The sequence below is a fragment of the Mandrillus leucophaeus genome, unplaced genomic scaffold (genome assembly GCF_000951045.1).
Source record: "Mandrillus leucophaeus isolate KB7577 unplaced genomic scaffold, Mleu.le_1.0 Scaffold724, whole genome shotgun sequence".
NCBI lineage: Eukaryota > Metazoa > Chordata > Mammalia > Primates > Cercopithecidae > Mandrillus > Mandrillus leucophaeus.
Window position 1 is genome coordinate 562,735 of NW_012107853.1, and position 28,000 is coordinate 590,734.

The 28,000-nt window shown below is 48.8% G+C and overlaps 1 protein-coding gene across 3 annotated transcripts in view; it reads right to left on the minus strand.

Moving 5' to 3' along the window:
- Window positions 1-28,000, minus strand: part of FLI1 (Fli-1 proto-oncogene, ETS transcription factor) — a 129,251-nt gene that overhangs the window by 34,664 nt on the left and 66,587 nt on the right. The window contains exons 2-5 of one of the 3 annotated variants that reach the window (XM_011965433.1): window positions 22,382-22,593; window positions 16,016-16,186; window positions 12,597-12,751; window positions 7,911-8,114 (exon numbers count right to left, since the gene is read on the minus strand). In XM_011965433.1, coding sequence (XP_011820823.1) covers window positions 7,911-8,114; window positions 12,597-12,751; window positions 16,016-16,047 — 391 coding nt within the window. In that variant the 5' untranslated portion in view covers window positions 16,048-16,186; window positions 22,382-22,593. The remainder of the gene's footprint in view (window positions 1-7,910; window positions 8,115-12,596; window positions 12,752-16,015; window positions 16,187-22,381; window positions 22,594-28,000) is intronic. The other 2 variants (XM_011965432.1, XM_011965434.1) reach the window with 2 other exon arrangements.

The following is a 28,000-nucleotide window of genomic DNA, read 5'->3' on the forward strand; positions in this document are numbered from 1 at the left end:
AAACATACCGTAAGCTCAACACATGTGTTCGAGGCTAAGAAAATTCTTCTAAACAACGCTTTTCCCTGCTCCCTGTGGCCGAGTGGACTAGCTTGGGTGCCAGGGGTGGGAATGGGCTGTCAGACACTCCTATTTTTAGTCTCCAGTCATGGAAGGGATGCAGACATGGAGCTGCCGCCTCACCCAGCTGTGGGCGTTTGGTTGTGTGCCTCAGAGAAAATGTGTGCACTGCCCAAGCCAGGCGATGAAGAAGAGAATTTATTTATTTATTTTTGAAATGGAGTTTCGCTCTTGTTGTCCAGGCTAAAGTGCAATGGCGCGATCTCAGCTCACTGCAACCTCCGCCTACCAGGTTCAAGCGATTCTCCTGCCTCAGCTTCCCCAGTAGCTGGGATTACAGGCACGCGCCACCACGCTCGGCTAATTTTGTATTTTTAGTAGAGATGGGGTTTCTCCATGTTGGTCAGGCTGGTCTTGAAATCCTGACCTCAGGTGATCCGCCTGCCTTGGCCTCCCAAAGTGCTGGGATTACAGGTGTGAGCCACCGCACCCGGCCAAGGAAGAGAATTTTATAAGAATTGTCTAACTGCCTAGAACATGACTGTTAGTTCTAGCTCTGCAGCAGCTCCAGACGAAAACAAGAAGGGGGATGATGGGGGTGTATTGAGCCCTCTGTATGCCAAAGTGTGGCTACGTGGATGCCATGTTAGAAATGAGACAGTCACATGAATGTAACATTCAAGAGCCAGCTACATTTGGTTATTCCATTTTCAAGAATATCAATGACAAAGTAAGGCCGGGACAAGTTCCTGTTAATAGTCACGCAGCAAAAAATGATGTTTTGGGCAAAGATGGACCACATATTTGACAGCAGTAACAGTGTATTTTTACTGTATCTTTTAAATGTTTAGATGTACAAATACTTGCCATTGTGCTACAATTGCCTACCATATTCAGTACAATAACATGCTATACAGGTTAGTAAGCTAGGAGCCACAGGCTGTAGCATACAGCCTCAGTGTGTAGTAGGCTATGCCATGTGGGTTTGTGTAAGAACATTTTGTGGTATTCACATGAAGATGAGCTATCCCCATCATGAAGCAAAGCATGACTGCATATTTATTAAGCAAATGAGAGTTTAAAATTAGACCTGCCTCTTATCACCAATTAGCTTTGTGCTCTCCATTGATTTCTCTCATCTCTCTGAGCCACCAGTTTCTCATCTGCAAAATGGGTGAATACCACTTAATGGCATTGTGAAGATTAAATCAAATAATGCATGTAATGTGCTCAGAATGGACCTTGGCTCATAAGTGTTCCATAAATGCTAGCTATGATCATTACTATTTTTACATCCTTTCTCCCACAGATGTCACAATTACATACAATAGTTCTCTTTATACATGCATTTACTGAGCATTAGTCTTGTCCTCCGATTAAAGTTATGAATGGGTTCTGCTGCAATAAGAAATAATCCGGCACGACTGGAAGGAAGTGAAGAAATGGAACCAAACGTTCCGAGGGAATACAAAAAATTCCCAGAAGCAGGACCAAGAATGCTTGCCTCTCTGTCCCTGATGTTCTCTCCCTCAGGCTGAAACCTCACTGCTGGAGCAAATAAAGAAAAATGATGGCCTCTGAGGAGCAAACTGCCTGAGTCATTAGTGCAGATGTAGCCGAAAGCACGAACCTTAGATAAACCACATTTATTACATTTCCCCCTTGGTGAAAGTTCTTCTTTGGGCACACATGAATTCCACAGGAAACTCCCAGAAAGCCAAGAGAAAGGGTCATTTGACCTCTCCAAAGCTTGCATGAAATACATATTTCATGGCAACCTAGGAAGAGGATTTTGCCCTAAAGACTGTTCTCGGTTCAAGTTTCACTCCTAGAAGGAGAGGCTGCCTTCCCCGAGCAGGGGCTGGTTGGGGGCATCTGGCCTCTCACCCAGGGGACCCAGATTCCCTCCTCTTCTCCAATTTCTACTTCGTCAGTTCCCCAGGCTCTGTTTTCTTAAGGAACTTGGTCCGACGCAGGCAGGTCCTCCTGGAGCCCAGCCTCCCTCTCTGTGGCTTTGGACTGCTTTCTCCTGCCCTTGAGGCTCTTTCTGGCCTGACACCACCACAGGCCTGTGCTGCTGAGCTCCCCGTCCTTCCTGATACCAGCACCTCAGGGTAAACAGGCCACGGTGAAGCGGGGGATGCAACGCTCCCGGAACATGCACAGTGTGCCAGACGCTTGCCATCTATTCTCTTACTTAATCCTTGCATAAGCCACGCAGACCAGCATTCCCTTATTCCTTTTTACAGATGAGAGGAGCAACAGTCAGCGAAGTCATATCATTTTCCGAGGATCACACAGTCAGAGACTGCAGGAGGCAGGAGCCCCATCCTGGTCTGTCCACAAAACCTGTCCTCAGTCCGACAGACCCTACCACCTCCAGGCTAAATTGTAGAAACAGGCAAAACTCACCTATGGGCTTGGGAGGCAGGGTGGTGGTTAGTTTTGTGGAGGAAGTGGTCGTGGGGTGGAGAGAGGGTGCAGGGGGCTGAAATTCTACTCCTTGACCTGGGAGGTGCTTATGCGAGTGAGTGGATTCACTTCATGATAACGCCTCACGTAGCGCACTTAATGATTTCTGCACTTCTGTGTTATAGTTCAGTTCAAACTGAAGTACAAGATTTGCCTACTTGGTTATTTGTAAGTTTCTGTATGTGTGTTTGTATGTATATATTTGCATATGGGTGTGTATGCATATACGTATATCTATTTATTGGGGCATTTTTGCTCTAAAAAGCATAAAGTAGTTCCTGCTGAGAATAGAATGGCTTTCCCAAACTGCAAGCATGGGGAAAAGATCGTTTTCCATTCTATGTTTGAGTCCATCTGCTGCTAGAGACAGTACCTGGATCTGAAAGGAGAGGAGAGTGAGCAGTGTGAGGCTTTGCAGGTGTGGGGTAGAACCCCAACAATCACGGTTTCTGCTGCTTCACATTCCCCCAGCCTAACCTGCTTTTCATCGGGGACACCTGGGCCAGGGAACACAAGAGTCCCAGTGCCAAAGCCTTTGTCTCCTGCCTCGCTGTGACCATAGAATTCACCAGTGCCCCCTCACAGCCAGCCTATTGAATCCAGGTCTCCCTTTTCTCTGGGCTGCACTGCTATATCGATAGCTCTGGCTGAGGGAGCGGGAGGGTGTAAGGCTCTGGGCTCTTTCAACAACAATCCTGGCTGACTACTGAGTCCAGGGAAACCTGACCTTTTGTTCAGCTGGAATTCTGTTCTCCCTCACCGGTCAAACCTCGGCCTGGAAGTGATAAGATTGCACCAGCTTAATTGCCCAGACTCAAAACCTCTGCCCGACCATCTGAGGCTGCAGGTAGAAAGACCACAAAACACAAAATGTGTTTTCCATTAAAGTTTAAATTAAAAATGGGAATCAAGATAGGCACCTTTTCTGTGGTCTCCCCGTCGCGCAGTATATTTCATTCTTTTGAGCAGCCACTGTTTGAAGACGCAGTTTCTTAGTATTTTTTCCAGGTCAGACCCAGATAGACATACAAAACCAACTTGTTTGTAAAATTTAAAAAAGGCTCTTTTTCTTCCTGCCTCCCCTCCTCCCCAGGAGCCTGGGGCTCCCAGACATGCGCAAACTCCCCCCAGCGGCCCTGCGCCTGAACTGCCCGCCCTGCGCCCTCCGTTTCTTCGAGGTCCATCCCCGCCTTGGCCTGAGAAGGGACAAATCTCGTTCCCGCAGCTGCTGCTGCGAAGGCTCCTCTGCCACAGGGGGTGTGTCTGGGAGAGATACTGGTGGGGCCGACAGTCAGGCCAAGAGAAGGACAAAGTTAGCGTGGCGATAGGTTTGGCTTAATCGGCCTTCTTCCAGGAGGCCACAGGAAAGTTTTTGGAAAGCATTTATCTCTTGGTACAAATGACAACAGAAAATGCCGTGGGGGAAGTGGCCGGGCTGTCCACGTGGAAGGCCCGGCGGGAGTGAGGCTGCCTTGCCTGTGTGGCGCAGGCTGGCTTGCTGTCTCCAGGGCCGGGGGGACGTCGGCAGCGCAAGGCCAGGGACTGGGACTCCAGACGCCTGAGTCTTAGACACCAGGTGCTCTCAACTGGCTGGACGCCTTTGAACCAACTTCTGAAGCTGTCTGGGCCTCAGTGGTTTCAGCTTTAAAATGGGTATTGTAGGTAGTCGTCCACAAGGGGGCAACCTTTGTTTCTTTGAAGACAGAGCCTCCCTCTGTCACCCAGGCCAGAACGCAGTGGTGCCATCTCAGCTCACTGCAGCCTCCCCCTCCCGGATACAAGCGATTCTCCTGCCTTAGCTTCCCGAGTAGCTGGGATTACAGGAGCCCACCACCACGCCTGGCTCATTTTTGTATGTTTAGTAGAGACAGGGTTTCACCACGTTGGCCAGGCTGGTCTCAAACTCCTGGCCTCAGGTGATCCACCGGTCTCAGCCTCCCAAAGTGCTGGGGTTGACAGGTGTAAACCCTGGAGTTTCCCAGGACCCATGGGAATGACCACAAGGACCGTGGCCACCCCGTCATCACAGTCCTCCTTGCATTTCCTGTGGCCGGGGGTGGGGGGTTGGAGGGTGGGCAGCGTGTGACACAGCTCCTCTGGCACAGCTGACACACCCAGGTGTGAAGAACAAGCACCTCCCTAGCACGCCTGGCCATCAGACAGGGTCTGTAGGGGCTTAGGAAACTGCTCTTTCTTCTCCACCCTGGAAAATATATTTGCATTTAAAATGTAAAAGTCTAGCTCCCCTCCCAGACCACCAGAATAAACAGTCAAGTGAAATTTACATTTTCACCAAAATGTAAATTTGATGCCAAAGCTTCTTATCCTATGAAGTTTTCCTTTTTCTAGATTTTCTACTAAAACCGAGAAAGATTAGATCAGAGAAGTGCCACCAACTTGGAGTCTCCTGACTTCCAACCAGCCACAGGCTTAGGTCCCCAGTTCTGCTCTATCAACTTTCCTTCACCCGGCAGCACTTCCTCCACCGGAGTGAAGGATCTCAGCTATTTTCCTTCCATCTCTTGCTAAGGCGGAAATATCTGAGCCCCACCTTCCTCTCCAACAAAAGGACAAGATGATAAAGCACAAAGAATCAGCACCCTCTCCCCTTGCCTTGACTCATGGCCTCAAACTGTCCACAAGCACTGGCCTTCCTCCTGAGCACAAAACATCCACTGGAAGTCAGTCTGGAAAAACAATAAAGTGTTTGAAGGCTTTAAAAGGGTTTAAAGTGCTGGTTGTCACTGGGGAGTTCCCAGCAATCCAGAGCAGAGACACAGCAGACGCGATCGCCAGCACATGGCCTCCTGCAGGCGCTTAGCAGCCAGCCACCACCTCACACTAGAGGGTCCCCAAGGCTGGAACCCCAAGGTAGACACCAATTAAAAAGCAGCATGAATCTAAAAGCCTTTTCCCTGGCAGTGGATCATTTTAAGTCTAGGTTCCTCAAAAGGATATTTCAATACTATGTTGGGGCAAGTTTGTTTTTTTTTTTTTTAATTTAACACAACTATTTTAATTTTTTGCTTTCGTAGGCAGACATGGCTTTTCTATCAGTGCACAGACCACTTTATAATGAGCTTTTCCACCCAACATCGTATCCTAAGCACTTCTCATGGTGTTTCCCGATAATCATTTTAATGGCAGAATAACTACTTCCCACCGTGTGGATGTGCTACTGTTAGCCACCATCTTCAACTCTGGATATCCGCCCTGCATGTTCAAATGTCTTCAGTATACAAGCTGGATTCCACCTCGTCTCCGCTCTGGAAATATGCTCCACTAATAAGTCCCTTTTGGGAAACCTAACATTTTTATTGATTGGGGGGCATTTTCTGTCTATAAATATTCTTAAAAAGAAAGAAGCGATTCACTTTTTCTTGCCATGCTATACCCCCCAAAATGCCATCCTCTGCACCTCCACTTCAACCTTGTTATCTGCTCTTCTCCAATAGAAGGTCTCTCTACCAGTGACCACCTTCTCGGGCACTTGTCTCACTCCAGCATCTGTGCTTCCATGGTTTGGTGGCAGGAAGTACTAGGGGGATTTGGGCTGTTTATGGACTGGTTAGGGCCCGGGGGTCATATGGCATGAATGGGCTTTCTCCACATGGAGAGAATGCCTTGAACATTCTACCAACAAGGGCATCTGCCAAGGAGTCTCAAAGCACTGGACCATTTAACTAACAGTTCAGAGCATGCCATCTATGCTACTGTTGTCCTCTCTACTCCTGCAAATGAAAGAAAGGGCTCAGGGTTCCTGCAAACTCCTACTGGAATCAGGTTGCTTTGCTGGTCTCTTCTTCTCTTGCTAACCTCCATGCACCCACCCTGGCCTGCCTAGATCACTGCGGGACTCTGTTCAAAGATCCTTATTTTAAAAAATTCCACAAACAGTTAAAAGCTGAAAATATGAATTAGAAAATGCTAATTATCCAAAGCTCTGAAAAACTGGGTGGAAAATTGTCCCCGTGTTTGAAATTGTTTCTTGGGCTGACCTCATGTTACAGCAAGACTCAGACATGAGGTAATTGCTCCGGGGCTAACATACACTGCATCATCTACTTTCTCGCACTGGTTACCAGACGCTTCGGAAAGGTGACCAGAGAGCACAGAGGCACCAGTGGAAACTTCCAAAGGCATTTTTTTGATTTTTCATTTCTCCAGCCAGTACGTGTTGCCCCTGCCCCATGAGGAACACTGCGGCTGAAGGGGACAGTGGATTCCAAAGACAGGGAGTTAAAGGTCCACCGAATGATGGAGAGCAAACAGAGCTCACCAACCCAGAGCCAGCCAGTCCAGGAAAGCAGGTCCCAGAGGTGCTGTCTAAGGATCTCAACTTGTGAAGGGGGCTTAAAATCATCAATCACCTGCCCAAAGCTAAACTCCTGCAAGACTCCCAGCTACCTTGGCCATTCACAACAAATAGCATCTCAAGGCTGCCCTGTCTGTCTTTGCACAGGGCTGTTAGAATGCCCTTACAGAGTGCGAGCCCAAACCTGTGTTCCTGTGATCCTAGCACCATCTTTTCAGGCCCCAGGACAATCCTTCCATACGTAGGGGTAGCACTGGTATACCACCCGGCCTGGATTTCCAGCAAAGTGTTCGGGCTGAGGTTACCAGTGGAACTAAAATAATTCCATTCTTCTGCTCTGTGTATATTTCATATCAAATGAAATTCATATCAGACTGATGGGCACGTGGTGCTAGAGCGCCTCTTAATAGATAAATCTCTTGGACAACTGCCCACTTGCTTTCTTAAGCTCACCCTTTCCAAAGCTCTTTTCCTTCTCTTAGCTGTACCAGAAGAAAGTCTCCAGATCCAAACACACCTGCAGCTGTGACTGCTCTTCCTTATCAAGAAGTGTGCAGATAGCAGCCCTGTCAAATGGGGTTAGGGGGTGCCAGAGTATCCCAAGATTAAGAGGAAGCTAATATGTAAATTGTTTTCAAAACCTTAAATCCAAAAGCCTTGAATGTAGAGTTTCCTGGAGGAATTTTAAATAATCACTTAGGAAAACACCAGCCAGGGCACAACCCATCTCTATCTATTTTCAAATTGGGATAGTTTCTGGAAAGGCAGTCTCATGGGAAGAGTGTAACCAGCCTCTGGCAGACCCCCTCCAGGTCACAGCTCTCTATTTTTCTTCATTCCTCGTTTTACTTCCTTTGACACTTCAGGATTGGGTCTGTCCCTCGCAGGGTCTGTAGGAGCCCACGTGACCTTGGCAACGCTACAGGCCCCACAGTGCTGCTCCCGCAGCATCTGCCCAACCTGAACGGGCAGCACTGACTTCCTCTCCCTGGGTTGGCTCCATGGGAAACGAGCAGGCCTTGCCAAGCTTCCTCCCAGCCCTGGGCGCTTGGGTGGCACTTACTTTCCCTGAGGTAACTGAGGTGTGACAACAGCACTTCCGTGTTGTAGAGGGTGGTGGCGCGGAGGAAGTCCTCCTTGTTCATTTTACACAGTTCCTTGCCATCCATGTTCTGGAAAAAGGATGTGTCGATCTCCATCAAGCCGTACTCCTTTATGGCCCATTCCAGCCACTGCCTCACATGCTCCTGTGTCCACAGTGTAGGGTCTGCAGAGGAGAAGATGTTGTTAGCAAGGGCTGCAGGTAGGTAGAGGCTCCCCGAGAGCCTAGGCAGCCTCCCTCACCCCTTGTCCCTCTTTCTCTCCCTTCTCTCTCTCTGGGAAAGCTCCCTTCCAGATGGTCCCCCTGGAACAGCCATCTGGCTCCATGGCATCTGGCGCTGCCTGAACCACTTAGCACTCCAGGGAGGTGCTTAGCTGCCTCACTACGTAGCCTGACACAGCACTCTTTAAAGTTCTGGAGAGCAGTTGAAACCTTTGCCTGAGAAATGGTGGCATCAAAATGAAAATAAACACAATTTCACAGATCCCGGGACCAATGTCTCTGGAAAGGGGAACCATCTGTATTTCAAGAATATTAATGATTTCATGAAAGAACACGGATCCCTCAGATGGCTACAGAAAAGAAACAGAGAGAGAGGCTTTCACTGCAATTCCATCTGTGCAGTTGAAAACCCAGTGGTGTTAGTCCTGAACAGAAACCCAATCTAGATTTTCTCCTTTGGAGCACAGCTGTGTTGAAATTTCTACCAGGACATCCCCAAAACATTTTTTAGATATTTAAATACCCAAAGATGAGAGATGGTATCGGGGAGAACCTTTCAGCTCTTGAGTGAACACAGGTAAGGTAACCACTGAGGCCATCTCTGTGGTAGGACACTCATACCTCCTTCTCCTTCTCAATATGTGTGTGTGTGTGTGTGTGTGTGTGTGTGTGTGTGTGTTGGGGATGTTGCACTTTCAGCACACGTGATGAGTTCCAGCAGGTTCACAGTAGGCAGAACTCTTTTATCACTTATCACAGTCTGAAACCCATCTCTTCACTTGGCAACCAATTGTTAGTAGGTCCAATAAACACCTTAAATATCCTCATCATAGAATAAAACTACATGACGCTTGCCTTCAAGAAATACTCATTCCCATGAAACAGGTAGGCAAGCACACCACTACTAAGCAATGGATTGTGTGGCGGTGCTTTGAGGACTCATAAGCGGAAGGGAATCGTGAAAATTTGGAGAGTCATGGAAGACTTCCTGGAGGAGGAGAGACTCGGCATTTTATTGTGAGTCAGCCATCAGCCTCCGGCTTCTAATGAGCCTGTTTGATTTAACATATTTATTAGGCAGGAATATCTGTGCTACCCCTCAACCAACTCACCCTCTCATTCTACAGTGTCTGTGAAGGCTCTTGGCAAAGCTGGGAACCAGGATTGAATGACTAGGAGTGGACGCGGGGAAAGAAGCAAGGCTCACACTTCACAGCTGGGAAGCCAGAGGCAGGTTTTCCAGCACTTTTACACAAGCATGTGTCAGCTGCCCTTGGGCTCTCCATCCCACCTTGGCTTTATGGGTGAGAATCTGGGTGGAAGGGCCCGAGTCTGCTTTGCAAAATGCCCAGGCCCTGCCCGTGCATGAGAGTTGCGGCTATATTGTGCTGGAGGTGGAGGAGCTGGCAAAGGGGAAGAGTTAGGAGAGTTTGGGTTCACAGGTCACAGCCTGCTGCTGAATGTCATTCCAACAACCTAATGCCCGGTGAGCAGTGACGGTTCAGATGGTGGGTGCTATGTGCCACCAGCTCCGTGAGCCCTGTTTGTACTTACCAAGGAAATCTTTTAATGTCCCCATTTTACAGATGCATTGTGGAGTCTTAAAAGGTTAAGTCATTTGCCCAAAGCCCCATTGCTGATAAGTATCTGGGCCGGGGTTCCAAAAGAAACCATCACAGGACTTCACTAAGTTGAAGAGGTGGGTCCCCCCCAAAGCCCCTTTCCTCTTCTCACCATCCTGCTTTACCTCACCTGTGAGTTACACTGCTCTGATGCCAAAAAGCAGAGCTCCTCTAAAGCGTCATTATGCAAGTATGTGTTCCTCTCTCTCTCAGATACATGTCTTGCTCTTTTACTCTCCAGAAGCAATTAGGCACGGATCATTGGCAAATGGAAATAATTTTGCACCTTTTCAGAATTCTAGAGAAACATATCGTAGGGGGAGTTGGATTATGTAGCATATTATTTCATTCTTCGCTTCTCCCGGTTCCTCACTTTTAGTATCCAAGGCCTCAAGTTCAATTTTACACCATATATTTTATTTATTTTATTATTTCCTCCCTTGCTTTGGGCTCTGCAACAATATTATTTCTCTCCCTCTACAGCACAATGAATTATAAATCTTCAACTCTGGATCATGCTAAACTCTTCCAAATGTTATTTCCTGGATGATTTAGTCCTAGTTTCTTCCCATCTGAACATGGAGCTAGTGATTAACTAGGGCCCACATTTATACTTGTCTTTAAATCCCATCATAAATTCAATCAGTTATTCCACTAATATTTTATTGCCTTGATTTGTGGACTTGCCCAAATGAGACTTCCCCTCATGTCCACAGCCTGGCCTGGAGGAAGCCAAAATGTGTGACGATCTGAAAGATCTAGCTGGAGCTAAAATAATGAAGTAAATCCATAGCCTGAGAATTCATTACTTGATGTGCTTTGAAAATCATTTGACATGAATTTGTGCTATTTTCACCATCACTGCTATAGGTAACTATTGGCTCACTGAAGCCTGAGGTTTTGCTATTCCTTTCGAAAGCATTTCAACACTGACTGGAGGTTTGGAGGGTTGACGTAGCAGTCCAGCCACTTGTGCCCATTTTCCAGATTCCTTCCCAAAAATGACCCCCAAAATGAGATGGTGCCAGAGGTTGGTTCAAAGACAATCTCAGATCCCCAAACCCTTCAGTCCCACAAGCCTTCCCTCCCGGGCTGGGAGCTGTTTGGCTGAAGCAGGGGAGTTTGAAACCGTTTGAGTGAAGACCCCGTGAGGCTCAGCTTTGCTTTGGGGTGTACAAAGAGATTCCCACCTGTCAGTTCTGGTACGGTTTCCTTGTCTGCTTTCGGTGAGGAGGGAGACGACACACCTGGGCTAAACGTCACTAGCTGGTCTCCTGTGACAGGTGGTTTAAGTAATGCCATGGAGATAAAGCAATTTACACGGTGCCTGGCACCTAGAAAGCACTCAATAAATAGAAGCGATTCTTCCTCTTCCTTTGTTAGGTCAGATGCTTGTGAAAGAGCAAACTTAGAATTGCTTTAGGAGTCGTTTCTAAGTCCTAAAGGGTACGGAGAAATTCCTGTAGGCCCCACCCCTCTCCTGCCTCCCTCTTGCTCACACCTTCCTGAATGTGGCCCAGAGCACAGGGAGGCAGCTGTAATCCAGGGATATGGTGAGATGCAACTTCTCAGGAAAAACAAACACCACGGGCCAAGGCAGGAGGCGTCCCTTAAAATTTCTGCCTTTAGACCTACAAGCAGATGCCTTCGGGCTACCTCAAAGAGATGTCTGACCTTTTGACTTCAGATGCAACTACATTTACACTTTTACACATGGCAGGAGTTTTGCCTCTCTGGTAAAGTTATTTTGGTAAGATCAGGTTTAGTCTCTGCCCTGTAATCCACTTTGCTTAAGATTTGGACGTCCTTGCTCCTTCTACCTGGCACCAGTTCTACACGTGGCAGTTTTTAAACACCCTTTTTGTGCAGGCGGCTGAGCCTGCTGGTGCTAGCTGGGGTGGAGTGTCCAGCCAATGGACTGAAGGACTGAACAATGATTTTATTTTCTGGGACCAACAGCACCAATACCTAGGGAAAAAGAAGCTATTTTTACCTAATGATATAACTTGTGGCACACATGTTAAGGCGCTCCATTAGTTAAATATAGTTCTTTCTATTTTAAAACTGAAAGAACTGGCTGTAATTTTGGAAAGGTGGAACCCGGCAGATGCCGGGAAGTACAAGCCTGGAGGGAAGGACAGGCCTCTGCAGCTGCCCTCCTCACAGGCAGGGATGCCCACATCCAGAGCTCACGGGAGTCCTTTTGGGTGGAGGCGGCTTTGCCTCTGCTTTCTGAGCAGCCCATCCTTGAGGACCAGGCCGTTGATGTAGAATTTGTGATGTGGTCTGCTTAAGGGTGGGGCTTCTAGCATCCACACATCAGGTGACATCTGGGATACTGCCTTAGGGGGCAGCTAGGAAGTAAGGTAAAATGTGTGGCCTTTCTTTTTTTTTTTTTTTTGAGACAGTGTCTCAGTCCATCACCCAGGCTGGAGTGCAGTGGTGCGATCTTGGCTTCCTGCAACCACCACCTTCCTGGTTAAAGCGAGTCTCCTGCGTCAGCCTCCTGAGTAGCTGGAATTACAGGCGTCCACTACCATGCCTGGCTAATTTTTGTATTTTTTTTTTTTAGTAGAGATGAGGTTTCACCATGTTGGCTAGAACTCCTGACAAGTGATTCACCCGTCTCAGCCTCTCAAAGTGCTGGGATTAGAGGCGTGAGCCACCACTCCCGGCCCGTGTGCAGCTTTCTCCATTTTGCAGTTCCACAGGGAATAGAGTATCAGATAAAGGTTTAGATGCTCCCTGCCCCTAAGAGAGCGGGGAAGTGAATGGCACCCAGGCAGCCTGCTTCCCGAGTTACCTGCAGGGACGATGACTCTCCTCTCATTGGTGGTCATGTTGGGAGGAGGGGGGCCATTCTTCTCGTCCATATAGCTGTTGTAGTTCATGGGGTTGGACTCGCCTCCACCCACCAGCTTGCTGCATTTGCTCACGCTGCAGTCCACCGGAGACTCCCTACGGTGAGAAGAGACAAAGCCCAGAGGCGGTCAGCACTGACAGGGCAGCTCGCCCCAGCCTCCAAATCATGAGCCCCAGGGCTCCGATGACGACCATGGAGCCGTTGCCCAGCCGCGCTTGGTGCCATGACGATGATGATGCCCTCTTTCTATCCTCCATGCTGCCACCAGAGTTTCCTTCAAATCCCAGCCCAGCCCTATAATTACAGTACGTAAAACCTTCTGGCAGCGCCTTAGTGCCCTCAGACCAAGGTCTGAGCTTCTTTGTGTGGCATCGCAGCCCTCCCTGTCTGACTGCAGCTTACATTTTTAGCCTCACTGCCAGGCAGCCTAGTCCATGCTCCCAGACACGCCTTCCCCACAGTCCCCCAGCACTTGGTTATAAGGACTTGTCACACTGCCTGATTCTTAGCTTGGCCTGTGCCTCCTGACGGCTGAGTTCTTGAGAGGATGGTCATCACTCTTTGTTTAACCCTAATATTCTTACATAGGAGGTGAGCAGCCAATGCTTTCTCAGTGAGTGATTTCTGTTGTACCTAGAGAAGTTTAATGCATTTCTCATACACTGTTATATTCGAATTTTCCAATAAACCCCCAAGATAGGCACAGCAAGGGTTACTATCTCCTTTTCGTGGTTAATGAAATCGAGACAGGGCTTTCTGGCTCAGTCAGAGTCACACAGCTAGTCAAGGTGGAAACAGGACTCGGGTGTTCTGTGTTAAGCTTCACTATCAAGCACACATGCAAAAGAGCTGCTTGCTACTTGGAGAAGGAATGGAATCCAGGAATTGCCCCCTGATGGAGAGGTGGTGGCCCTGTGGCATTTTGCAGCCCTGACCCCAAGCTCACCGTGGAGCAGTATGGACATTCACAAGGGAGAAAGCAGATCATCCAACTTAGCCTAGAGCTACAGAACTTGATCAGCACCTGGTATTTTGCAGCACTGGTGATTGGGCAGCTGTCTGGAGGGGTGACGTCCCACCCATGGCCACCTGGTGCCCTAAAGCAGGCTGGCAAACACACTCTGCATGCTCCCCCAGCCCAGCATCACACACCTCCAGCATACTTGGGGGAGGTGCCACCCTGTCACACCCAGTGCCTGCTGCTCAGCCACTCCAGCAGCAGCAGGACCAACGGAGATGATGGGAAGGCCAAGCAGAAGCTGTAACTGCCGTTATACTGAGCAGGAAGCATCGGTTCTGGCAGCCTGGGAGACAGCCAGTTCTCTCAAAAGCTCCAAACCAGGCCTTCAGACCAAGGAGTTCAGATAAGGTTCAGATTACAGCCTTCCAACTCTAGGCCACATAACCTCTCCGGACGTTCCAAAGGCCTGGCCACTGTTCTCCATCCCCTGCCAGGGGCAGGAACGGACCACAGTGAGGCCTTGAGGAGCAGGGTCATGCCAGATAGGGACCCACCCATCCCACAAGCAGGGACGGCAGTCACTAACCCAGAAGAAGGGAGATCAGCCCAGGGCTTCCTGAGACCCAGGCAGGGCAGGGAGGCCTGAGCACATTCAATAAAGAAAATTAAATGAATTTGTTTCTTAATCTGAAAGGAAAAAAATATTGAAGATCACTTATCATAGCTGGGAGATAAATGCTCCACTGAGATATTAGAAGTCAGATGGTAATTTTTTCCTGATGTCTTACAGAGGGGAACATGGGCTGAAAATGAAAATAAGATGTATAACTCACACATGTTAGAATTTAAGGTTTTACTATTCGCCTACTGTTTTTCCAGGCAGAGAACCAAGAACCAGCCGTCAGAGTCGCAGATTGCTGAAGGTTTAACATCCCCATGGCAGTGGAGGGGAGGCAGTAGCACATCAGGGCTTTTCACCAGCGTTTGGCCCTTTGGCTTCGGCTGCGGAAGGACCTGGCCGGAGATGAAGCAGTCCCGGTCAGACCCTGCTGCCTGCATCTGAACCGAGCTCCGGCTGGAGTGCGCTGGGTCCCCTCACCCGCCCTGGGGCTAACTGCAGGCACACACTCGCACACATGCATGCCCATGTGCACACACACTCCAACACAGAACACGTGTGCACAAAACTCCACCCACATGCATGCACACACGTCAACAGAGAACACATGTGCACACAGATGCATGCCTCCATGCATGCACACACGTCAATACACATGCACAGATATGTACTGTACACATTCCAACACGGAGCACACATACTTCACCCACATGGAAGCACACATTTGAACACAGAGAACGTGCACACACACACGTACACTTCATCCGCACACACACGCATAGCTATTGCACACACACGCATACACATGACACACACATACACACACACTCACACACACGGCCTGGCAGCCTTTCCCTGCATCCTTATCAGTTGTGAAACAGTCCAAGTGCTGCAGAAGTTTGAAGGATTCAGTTGGCCTGCAACCAAGTGAGCAAGGTTTTCACTGGCGGGCGGCCTCTGTGGGAGAGGCGGGCTCCACACTGCATGCTCTTCCCTTGCAGGATGCCCAGAGCAAGAGGGCAGAGGGCCTGGGCAGGGGTCTCTCGGAAAGGAGAACGACAGCAGGGGGCAGGGGATGGTGGGACAGGAGGGCACACTCCGTGGGCTCCTCCCCTGTGTGGACGGTGGAGAGACGATTTTTGGAAAAATTCTTTTCCACATCAGCCGGGCCCCTGGGGATTTCTGAGTTAAAAACTGACCTCTTGCTGTGCAGAGAAGTCAGCACCTCAGGACTCACTGAAATGGAGTGAGCCTTTAGGGTTATGGCCATGTACAGTAGGCACAGGTGGCAGGGCTGGTCCCAGGTGCCAGGGATGGAGGAAAATAAATGTGAAAAGCTGAAAGAAATGTTTCCCCAAACCTGCCCAACACATGACCTTGTAAGGAGAGGAGCCACAGACACCTGGATGAAGGGAAAGTGGACGCAGAGGAGGAGGGGGCTCTCTTGCTGGGGTGGCCGTGGCCATTCATTCCCTGAGCAGAACCTCCTCATTCACTGAGCCATAGAAGTTCTCCCAGTTCCGCTTCCCTCCTCCTCTCTCCCTGCCCCCGGCCCTGTGCACACACCTGCTCCCCAGCTGGACAGGTGATCGCTTTGGCCCCTCGCCTGCTAGGGTGTTTCTCCTCTGGAAAAAGGCCCTGTCCTCGGTGCCAGGCTTCTGCACTAGGACCCGTAGGCCGGTGTCCTTAGGGAGAAGGGCTGGCACCATCCTGGTTCCCCACACTTGCCCAGCTGGCCCTCCTCCCACTGCTCAGGGAGAGAAAGAAGGAAAGCCATACCTCGCCCACTCGCCTGCCAGACCTCCCTCCATTCTTGCAGCTCCCAAGCACCGTGCCTCCTCCAGCCAGCGCAAGCCCTGCGTGCGGCCATGGGGCTCCACGCCTGCCGCTCAGGGTGGGTACAGGTGAAGCCCAGCATAAAAGGCTGCTCTTTAATGAGGCAGCTGGTGACTGTGAAGAGGGCTTGATGAAAACAAGCGGGAGGGGGAGCGCGGGATGAGGTTTTGCCATTCAGCCTGCCTGCACTGCTGCTAATTTGTATTAAGACCTGCACTTACAGCTAGCATGGGGCTGGGGCCCACTGGCAGCTGATAGCACTGGGACAGGTGACAAGAGAGCCTGGGGCTGCCACAATAGATCAGGGAGGTGGCGGTGGCCCCAAGGGTGTAATAACGCAGCACATCTCCTCCATCTCAGGGCAACAGAGGCCACAGCAAAGCTGCCGAGGGCAGGGTAGCCCTTGTCCTTCATTTCCACTGCTGGTCATAGCTCTTTACTCTTTGAGTTCTGTGTGTGTGTGTTCTGTGAACATTGCTACTGGTTTCCAAAAAACCTTTGCAATCTGTTAGACAATTCAAAACAAGGTGTGAAATCTTGGGTGTTTGGATGAAGGGAGATTTCAAAGACTTCTCCCGAAGATTACCTCTTTAGACTATCAAAAGATCTTCTCTACCTTCCTAGTCTACTCAGAGCAACTGAACTTGGGCATATCGTCAGACCCGCAAATCTGAGCCCAGGCTCACTGTCAAAGGACACCTGATGTTCACGCGGCCAAAGTGAGGCCTCGAGGGCTACCTAAGTCACATGGTTGCATTAGGACCCGTGGCATGTGATTCCTGCGTAGTATGCACCCTGTGCAAAAATTAAACAATCTGTATTGCCTTTAGGATATCTGCAAGACATACATGTGACTCTTTTGTTTTTGAAAAGGAGATGCAATAACTTAAAAGCAAATTCCAAGAAAAGAAAAAGCATCACCCATGATAAAGCCATCGCCCTAATCTACTAGCTGTTTTCATCTCCATACACAGTAGATGCTGCTAACTTTTCCAGGATCCTGTGTATGCCTCCCCACCCAGGTTACGTGTGACATGTCTCATACTGCAAGGTTCAGAGCACAGGAGTTTAGAAAGGGGCCTCACAGCCAGAGAGGCACAAGTTCCATGGAACAGGAGCTGATCCTTCTCTGTGTGGAATGTGAGTCTCTAGGTGTCCAGGGCATCCAGACCCTGGGGGCCAGGTCAGGGAGTGTCAAGACAGGTGAGCGCTGAACTCTGGTCCTGAACGCCAGGCTCACAAGGCAAGTCTTGCATTTCCCTCTATAAACTGATATTCTTTTCTTCACGGGATGTTTTCCCCAATCCCTGTGGTTGAGACAGGATGCAGCTGAGAGTTATTTGCAGACCACAGCTTGGATCAAGTTGCTGAAGTCTACATGCGAAAAAGAACCTATGGGCCATACTGTTTCAAGGCAGCCCAGCCTAACAGAGTCAACCACAACAGGAAGATATGAAGAAAGAGGCACAAAACTCCCTCAACACAGGAAAGCCACCTGCCTCTGAGATCCTCAGACCTCAGTCCCTGCACTTGACTCTTTGCCCCGGGCCAGAGGGTTTGTTATTGGGGTGAAAAGCAAGTGGGCGTGGTAGCTTCAGGCGCACTGCACACCTCCTTCCCGCCAGAGACACAAATGCCAATGGGTCTCCGGTGAGCATGAAGATGTAACTCAGAAGCCCATGCTGTCAAGGAACACAGAAAAAATGCGCTGTGAATCACAGAACAGTCCAGAACACTGTGGCCCAGCACTGTCCAATAGAAGTAGAATGGGAACCACGTGCGCGAGATACATACTTTTTTTTTTTTTTATGAGATGGTGTTTCGCTCTTGTTGCCCAGGCTGGAGTCCAGTGGCACAATCTCGGCTCACTACAACCTCCGTCTCCTGGGTTCAAGCAATTCTCCTGCCTCAGCCTCCCGAGTAGCTGGGATTGCAGGCGTGCCTAGCTAATTTTGTATTTTCGGTAGAGACAGGGTTTCACCATGTTGGCCGGGCTGGTCTTGAACTCCCGACCTCAGGTGATCCTCCCGTCTCGGCCTCCCAAAGTGCTGGGATTACAGGTATGAGCCACCACGCCCGGCTGAGCTACATAATTTTAAATTTATTAGTAGCCAGATTTTTAAAAGAAAACAAAACGATGAAATGAATTTTAATAATATATTAAAGTATATTAAGATGTTAACTCAATATAGCCAAAAGATGATCATTTCAGCATAATCAATAATTAATGGGATACTTTACACTTTTTCCATAGTAAGTCTTCTAAATCTAGTACGCAGTTTATATTTAGAGCACATCTCAATTTTCAACTAACCGTATTTCAAGTGCTCAGTAGCAACCTGTGGCTAGTGGCTGCTGCATTGAACAGCACAGGTCTAGCCCGTGAGCCAAGCAATCTCAAATTGTATGCCCTACCTTGGTTTTCTCATCTGAAGTTCAGAATCATTACAACATCCTCTCCTATCTTTTTGTGTTATGGCAAATTAGACCACTGCAAACAACCAAATCATATGTAAGTAACAAACTGTCATTATCAGCAATACTCAGAGGATATGAGACGCACGGTGTTCAGGATGAGAGATTTAAAGAGCCTGGCATTTATTTCATTCTGTCATTGCTTTTTGCATAATTAAATGACAGGGTCTGACATGGTTCCACTGTAAGCAATGACATTTTTCTAAAACTCCTTGCTTCCTGCTAGCCACTAGTCCAGCTTACATGTGAGCCCTTAGGGAATATTTGTGGGGTGCTGGCGATGGCCGTGCCTAAGCTGCTTGGCTCTGAGAGTCCACAGGATTGTCTCTGCTTGCCTAGGGTGGGTGAGAAGACATCAGTCTTTCTGAACCTACTTTTTTACCTGCTGATGGTCTGGGTCAAGACAAGCAACTCAAAAGCAGAGGCTGCTGCTCTGTGTAGCCAAAGCCAGGGAAATATCCTGTCTGTTCACTGGAATATTCACACAGGCCCTCTCCAGCTGGCTTTTGGTGTGACTGGAGCCAGATATGAGCTGGCAAGTGGGTTCCGAAAATCAGTTTCCTTGGGCCCTCTTGGCCCAGGATCGGTATCCTGGAGTGCTTGAGGATTCTCTGGGAGCAGGGGACGGAGTGGTGAGCAGCATACTTCCTTCCCACCAGAGACACAAATACCCATGGGTCTCCAATGAGCATGAAGACGGAACTCAGAAGCCATGCATCAGTGTAGGCTCAGCATTGCAGGGGCTGAGTCAGCAGACCTGGGTCTGTGTCTGCTCAGCCATGTGTTCATTCAGTTATTTATCTGAAGACAATTTATTGAGCACCTACCGTTTCAGGCCCTGCTCACATGTCAGTGGGGGAGGTGGTAAGAACTAGGACACTCTAAGAAGAGTAAAGAGTGAGGAGGCACTGGTTTCAATCAGGTGGCCAGGGGAGGCCTCTGAAAAGGTGAGGTTCAGGTAGAGAAACCCAAAACTCGTGAGGGAGAGAGTCATATGACTAGATGGAGTAGGAATGTTCCAGAAGGAAGGAGTTCAGGGGAAGAGATTCTGAGGCAGGAGGGTGCCTGGGGGTCTAGGAGCAGCAGCTAGAGTCTCCTGAGGCTGGCGTGGAGGGAGGAAGTGGGATGGAGGGGGCAGTAGAGAGGATGTCGGAGGGATGGTGGCGCCATGCTAAGGGCTTTGCATTTCGTCACAAGCCATTAAAGAGTTTTGAGCAACAGGGTTACAAATGAGGAAAGCATGGTTCTGGCTGCTTGCTGTCCGGAGAACAGACTTCAGGAAGGCAGGAGGAAGTGGGGAGAGCAGGATGCCCCTGCAGAAGCCTAGGAGAGGTGCTGCTGGCTTGCACCAGGCAGGGGCGGTGGAGGTAAGGAGTGGGCGGATTCAGGTTACAACAGGCCAGAGAATCTCCAACAAAGCCGGGCGCGGTGGCTCATGCCTGCAATCCCAGCACTTTGGGAGGCTGAGGCGGGTGGATCATGAGGTCAGGAGTTCAAGACCAGCCGGGCCAACATAGTAAAACCCCGTCTCTACTGAAAATACAAAAATTAGCCAGGTGTGGTGCCACGTGTCTGTAATCCCAGATATTCAGGAGGCTGAGGCAGGAGAATTGCTTAAACCTGGGAGGCGGAGGTTGTAGTGAGCCAAGACTGAGCCATTGCACTCCAGCCTGGGCAACAGTGTGAGACTCCATCTCAAAAAAAAAAAAAAAAAAAAAAAACTCCAACAGTGGGATCTGGATCTTCAACAAGCATTGGGAGCTCCTTGTGGAAGGGCCCCATTTAGGAGGCGTCGTAGAATAGGCCTCCCCACCGGGTGGGCATTGGCAGGAATGAGGCGGTGGTGCAAAAGCACAACACACGAGCAGAGGGAGCAGAAAGGTGCCTAGCAGATGGCACGTGGGGCTGGAACCACATGCCTGGGTTCGGGCTCCAGCTTTGCCTCCTCTAAATCCTTAGACAAAGCAATCTCCCCTGAAAGCCCCACTTGCCTTCCTGTGTAACAATGAAGGTACAGTAACTACTTCGTAGGACAGTCGTGGGGAACAAGTGGTAAGATAATATGGGAAAATGTTCAACACACCATGTCCTTCGACTGTTAGGAACTCCAGCACCATCAGAATTACCTCTGGAGGGAGACTCATCTGAGGGGCTGTGGGCTCAGAACCTCTGAGCCTTCCTGAAATCCCAGGATCTGGAAAGGTGGCTGAGATCCCAGTCGCTGGTTTTGGTTAGTGGGGTTGAAATGTGGTAGGGCTGGGAGTTCCCACAGGCAGGTCTGAGGCCACGGGCTGCTCTGGAGTTCTCCCTCCCAAGCACGCTCATTCCCTTCTCTCTCTTCAATCCTGACTGGTTTCCTCGGTGACCTCATCCACTTTCACAGTTCAAACTCCTTAGAGATGATGCCCAAACCTAAATTCCAGGCCTGAAAGATTATCTGAGCTTCAGTTCCCAAAGTCTAGTAGACGTTTTTATCTGGATGCTCTACCGATTGCTCACAAGGCATCTCAAAGAGAACAACCTTTCTGCAGCTGCCCACAGCACCAGACTTTAAAATGTGCGGGCTTTAGTGGCCTTTGGTCCTTTCCTGTCATGTACCCCCTTCATTCACACTTTGTTCACCTAAGCCCTGTTAATCATCTCTTTGCTGTCTCCCTTATGTATCTATCCTGTTCAATTTCCAGAATCACTACCATCACTTAGTTCAGAACTTCTTTATTTCCTATCTGGGGTATTTTACTAACTTCTTCACTTGTCTTTCTGACTCTCCCATCCTACCCTCTGTGCAGAAAGAGTGTCAGTTCGCTAGTCTCGAGTCACTGCTCTGATAAGGTTAAATGTCACATCTGTGCTCAAAGTCAGCCTCTGGCTGTGGAATCAACGGCACATGTTTTCAGCCTGCCATTCAGGGCCCTCTCTTACTCTTGATTTTCATCTCTTTGTGCCTTTGGCCCAGTAGATTACCTGGTATTTTGTGAATGAGACTGATGTCCTCTGTCTTTCAAGTCTTTGCTCATAACAATCACTGTCACTACAGAGCACGTGCCTAACGCGTCTCAGGCACCATCCCGGGTCCTTTCCCTGCGGCATCAGAGTAACGCTAGAGTAAGGAGCCTTGAGGAAGTGAATATCCCAGTCCTGCCTGAGAAAGGAGAAAGCTGGGGCTCTGAGGGGTTTCGATAACTTGCCCAAGGGGCAGAGGCAGGATGTGAAACTGAGGCTGCCTGTCCACTGTCCTCTTCCATGACCCTGTGATTTTCTCTCCCTGGACCCTCCTGTCTCCATTTCTACAGGCAAAGCCTGAACTGACCCAGTACTGTACCTCCTTCATGCACACTTTCCAGGTGCCTGCCTACTCCCAGACACAGTGAGCCCCCACAGGCGCCTATCTTCCTCATCCCTTCTCCACTCTTACTAAAGAATGGTTTGGTCACCTTTGCTCTGCTGAGACCCGCCCAGAGGGGTTAAGTATCTTCAACGGGACAGGGAAGAATAGCTTACCACTAAGCTGTCCCCAAGAGGACTGGACCTGGGCCTGGGATTAACAAGAAGTAAGTGTTCCATGAGTGTCTGCACAGGCGCTTGGGGCCTGACTCTTACCTGGCCTCTGAGGGCTGCATGGGCCCCAGAGAGCCGGGGGTCTTCCTGGCCCTACTCCATCCCATCTTCAGTGTGTGGCCCTCTCTGCCTTAGCTCTCTAGAGACTGACACAGGCTTCCTGGCCCAGCTCCAGAGCTCCATCTGCTGCAAAGACCTTAAGTGCCCGAAGCCACTTACTGCAGATCTGGTGACTTGGCGCTTTCCTCCAGTCCTGCATAGGCCTGGCGAGCTTACCTGGATCCATTCATGTGGTCATACTCCCGCTTGACGTTGACCCTCACTGGCTGATTGATCCACTCCTGCTGCGGTGGGAGGGGGTTGATCTTGTGGGGCTGCCCGTAGTCAGGACTCCCCGAGGCAGTCATGTCGGCCTTGGGGAGATGGGCCGCCGCTCCGTATGCTGAGTCAAAGAGGGACTGGTCGTCGCTCACCACCGACAGAGCCTCCTGCAGGGCCAGAGAAGAGACAGAAAGCCCAGTGTCACTCTTCACTCAAGCAAGTGGCACTCTTGCTTTGAGCTGGCAAGGTGGCCCAGGGCTGCCCCAGGACAGCTTGTCTGGAAGTTCCTGTTTGACTCACACTCCAGGGGGCAGATTTGCCCTTATGCAAACCAGATGGGTGTTTGCAGGTTACCTGGGTGAGGACAGACTTTGGGCAGTGGAGTGGGGATGGAGGATTCATGAAAGTGGGTTCATTTATTGGTTCTGTAGTCTGGGACCCCCAAAAAGGACGGTGGAGATAGGGAGGCCAAGAATAGTGGTGACTTGGCATGGAATGTAGTATTGTGGTGGTGTATGAATGCTAGATTCTTCCAGGCATAAGCAGAAATGCCTCTTATGAGCTGAGTGGAGTCATCAGCAGTGAGGGGAGAGAGGAGATCCAGCATTTATTTTCTAGGCAAGGCCAGTGAGATCCACCCAGAGAGGCTAGGTGTGCTGCTCAAGGTCACACAAGGGAAGGGTGGGGCCCATGGCTGTGGCCAGGCCAATTTCAGTTTCCTTATTTGTAACAGGGATAAAAATAGCTTTAGCACAGAGTCGATAGGTGGATTAAGTGAGAAGATCTGGTCTGGGGGTGTAGCTTGTAAGAAATGCTGAGCAGTTTGCTGAGGGCCCTCCAGGAGGTGCTGGTACATCCTATAGATCTCAATGTTGGTGACTCAGCCAACCAAAGGACGAAAGAGGAATCTCAGACACGTGAAGTGCCAGTCAGGGCAAGACTGTCTGAAAGAGGCTGTTGGGTCCTCCCACTCATATTATTCCATCACTGACTTGGGTGTGACTCTGGGAGATCATGGATTAAGAAAAGAAGTCTTGGCCAGGCATGGTGGCTCATGCCTGTAATCCCAGCATTTTGGGAGGCTGAGGTGGGAGAATCGATTGAGTCCAGGAGTTCTAGACTAGCCTGGGAAATGTGCCGAAACTCTGTTTATACCAAAAAAAAAAAAAAAAAGAAAAAGAAAAAGAAAAAAGAAAGAAAGAAAGAAAGAAAAAATTAGCTAGATGTGGTGGCATGTACCCAGCTACTTGGGAGGCTGAGGTGGGAGGATCACTTGAGCCCCGGAAGTAGAGGCTGCAGTGAGCCATGATCATGCCATTGCATTCAGCCTGGGCAACAGTCTCAAAACAACAACAACAACAACAACAACAAAACCTTGCACATTCCGGAGGTCTGCTACCAATCAAAACATGAGGATAAGAGCCTTCCATTATTCCATGTCACATCGAATCACAGGCATCCAAGGTCAGGGACCAGGGCATAGTGTTCACTACAGCCATATAATTACACCAAAGTAAGTCTTCAGAGAAAATGGTAGTCATCTATAATTGATATATAATCTCTATAATCAATAATTATATAATCTATAATTGTGAATAATAGATGTGATAATACATGCAAAGTACTTAGAACAGTCTCTGGCACAGAGTAAGTCATACTCAGAACATGTTAGGTATCATGATTATCAACATTCAAAGATTCTCTTAGGCAACCTGTTAGGGGCTGCCTTGTGACACCACAAAATTCATATGCTGAAGCCCTTACCCGCAGTTCTCAGAATGTGAGTGTATTTAGAGATAGGACCTTTAAGGGGGTGAGGTGAAATGAGGCTGATAGGGTGGGCTCAAATCCAATACGACTGGTGTTCTTAGAAGGAGAGGGAATTTGGACACGCAGAGAGCCCCCAGGGAAGTGTGTGCACAGAGGGGCTGCCACGTGAGGACACAGCAGTCATCGGCAAGCCAAGGAGAGAGGTCTCTGAGGAAAATCAATCCTGCTGGCACCCTGATCTTGGACTTCCAGCCTCCAGAACTCTGAGCAAATAAATTTCTTTTGCTTAAGCCACTGGTATGTGTTATGGAAACCCTAGCAAATGGATACACCATCTTTACTTGAAAATGTAGTGATAGGTGAACAGCACTTGTTAAAGCTGGCATTTGTGTACTTTCCTTATGTAATCCACATTCCTGAATTGAATGTCTTCTTCAGAATGAATGCTCTTCATATGCCTGTGGAATTACAACCTGCTCCGTGGGCTTTCTCTTCTCTCCCAGGGCCATTCTCCACCCCAGCAGACTCACAGCCATAATTCAAAAAAGGAGGTTCTTTTATGGCTGTTTTCAGCTGGGATCAGGGAAAAAATCCTGGAATATGTTCTATGAGTCCTGCTTTTGCACCAGACGGCTTTGGAGTGTAGGTGCATCCAGAGGTGCATTCAAAGCAGAGCTGCCCACACAATATTAAAACACATCCTCCAACCGAGGGGATCTCCCTAGACCTAATATCTGCTGAGACGCTTCTTCATTTTCTACCAGATGCCCTTGAGTCATGCTCAGAGTAAAGCTGTGCTTGTCAGAACCATTTGTTTCTTGGTTATCATATCCACTCTTGATTTCAGCTAGAGATCAGCTTTGGCTTCGTATCCTAAATTTTGGACTGTTACCTGGGCATAAGGAATCATGGTTCCGAGCTGAAAAGGGTGACATTGCAACCTTTCAGACAGCTGGCCCTGACTCCATGAAATTCCTTGAGTTCCACCCTGGAAGCAGAGGACACATTACCACCTATGACCCCTAAGTGTCTTTTGGTGATAAGGGTGAAGAGCGTGCACCACAGTCCTGCTACAAAAAGAGATGACATTTCAGGAATCAGGTAGCATCTTCTGCTGTAGAGAATGGCTTACATTCTTAGTTTATCATTCATGAACCTTGGGGTTTCCAGTAAAATAATTTCTTTCCCTTCCCTCTTCTAGGTTGGGGAAGAAGATGATGGGCTATCAGAGGCAAATAAGCCCGGGAGGCAGGACTGGGCACAGTGATGCTCCAATAGACAGGCAAAAAGTTCCTCTCATCATTAGCCAAAGAGGGTGGGCCAGGCAACAGTGAACACAGGATTGTCCTGTCCAAGGGGACGTGCAGACGGCAAAATCCAGACTTACAGCAAAGAGAGTACACAGGGAACACAAAGCTGGGTTCTGGAGGCAGACCTAGGAGAGACTTATTAAGGAAGTGAGTGGTACACAGCTAGAAAAAACAAGTGATGAGATAGAGTGTAGGTGTAGAAAGGGCACAAAACCTGTTTGAACTCATTTTGGAATAAAAGTTTCCTTAAGAATGTGGTTCACAATCAAGGAAACTCCAATCAAGTGGCAACGTTGTAGGAGGAGAGCGTCCTGGTTCACCGCGAATGCCTCACACTACTGTCCAGTCTGGGCATTTCTCTCTGAGATTCTTCCCTCCCTGATGGCCCATTGACATGCTCTTCCCTTGTTCAGTACACCTTGCGCACTCCTTGGCTGGATCCAGCTCCCTTGCAAGTTGTGAATACCGTTGTCATCCTGCCACAATCTGCTTAAAACCCTCAGAGAGCTCCCTAGAGATAGACCACAGCAAATCTCTTATCAGCCACTTGTCTTCCAAAGGTCATCTTTGTCCCACCTGCCACCCTTACATTGCACAACTTCCTCTTGCTGCAACTTCTGTCCAAGTCTAACTATTCTCACTGCTCCACTAGACAAGCCCTACTCAGGTATGCTTCTGTGTCTTAATTTTGTGGTTCCTTTTGCTGCAAGTAACCTTTCTTTAGCCTTTCACCCTGATGCACAATTATCTGTGCCATTGTGTAAGGTAAGTGAGATCTTCCTGAGAGCTTCCTGTTTCCATGAAACCTTTCTGGTGATGACCTCTGACTCCTTTGAGCTGTTAACAGCTCGTGAGAATACCGCTTTGGTTATGCATGCATGCACACACACACACACAGACACACACATCCCCCTTCTATTTGCAATCATTGCTAAACCAAAAACTTTTTTCCATTACAATGTGGAGAAAAGAAGTGATAGATCATGGGGGCTGTGAAGAGAGAGAAGATGAAGGAGAAGGGTTCCCTGTCTGTCTCATTGGGCTGAATTTGAAAAGCTAATATGGGCAAGGGAAGGGAGGTGAGGGCCACTAAGCAGAATAAAAGATTTGGGGAGATAAGGCCCCAAACAAGCTGATATGAGACCCAAGTGAAAAAGCAGAGTTGGGGAGGAGAACATTCTTGCTGCTTCTGCAAATAAATGGCACCCCCTTTTGCAGTTCAATAGCTTTAGGAGCACCCCAAGATCATGCCCTTGCCAAGTACACTGTCATTTTTATGATGCCACTGGCAGTAGGGAGCCTTCTCCAAACTGCTTTAGGAAGACCAGAGTAGGGACGGAGAAGGCAAACAAGAGGAATGAGTCTGGGCAACTTGATGTGGGTGCTGCTGTCTGCAGGCGAGGAGCTGCTCAGTTGGAGAAATTTCACTTATTTGCAGCTTGTTATACATGAGGAGCTGTTGCTATTTCATGTGTGTCTTATAAAGCTCTTTACTTAAACTCTTAAAACTTTTTAAACTTAAAACTCTTCCTTATACTTAAAGCTTACAAGGAAATGAGCATGTTGCTAGCGTTCAAGAACTTTCCACCGATAAATCATCAATAAGTATTTAACTGAGGTGATAGGCTGGATGTAGAAAGAACACCAGCATGCAAATTCACCAGCCATCCTCAGAGGGACTACATTCCTTCCGTTTCTAATGACTTTGCTTCTCCTATTGTTGCTGATGATTTTATTCAAGGGAAGAGAAGTTAGTTATTATTTAAAAGACTTGTGGGCTCCATAGGGCTTTAGACCATGCCATGTAAAATTGACTTCCAAGTGAGAACGACAGGAGGCATGGGCTCCTAGCCCTGTGTGGGGCTCCGTTCTGGGGTTCCTTCTTGACCCAACCATTGTCACCATAAAAGGAACCCCCAGGCTGGCTTAGTCATTGGCTTCTGAGAAGCACTTTCCTTTGCAGAATGCTGGAAAGGCTAGGTCTGTGGGTCCGGAGGCTCTGACCTCTCAGTCACTGAATCCTAGATCCAGAGGGTAGCACAGGGTCCCTTGCTCCAGGTAGGGAAGTGTCCCAGCACATTTGTACCCAATGATGCCCCTTTACCAGAGACCTCTGGCAAGGTGAGCTGCTTGGGGTGGCATCTGAGCTATAGCAGATCACTCACATTTGCGGATAGAAATGCTTCCTTTCCACGACCTCCTCCTGGTCCTGGATCCAGCAGGGGCATGCTACCGACAATGCACTTGTCTCGGTAGGACGCTTTTTCTCCTCCAGTTTGGGCAAGGTGCCTTTAGTACATAATACACCCTCTGTCGTCATTATAGGCAACAGATACAAGTAGTAATAATCACAGCACTTATTAAGTATAAAACACTGTTTACATGAGTAACCTAATTTAATCCTCCCGGCAATTCTATGAGGGATGTACTCTAATTTTTTCAGACGAGAAAATGGATATTCAGAAAAGTGAAATAACTTGCTCAGTTGCACAAA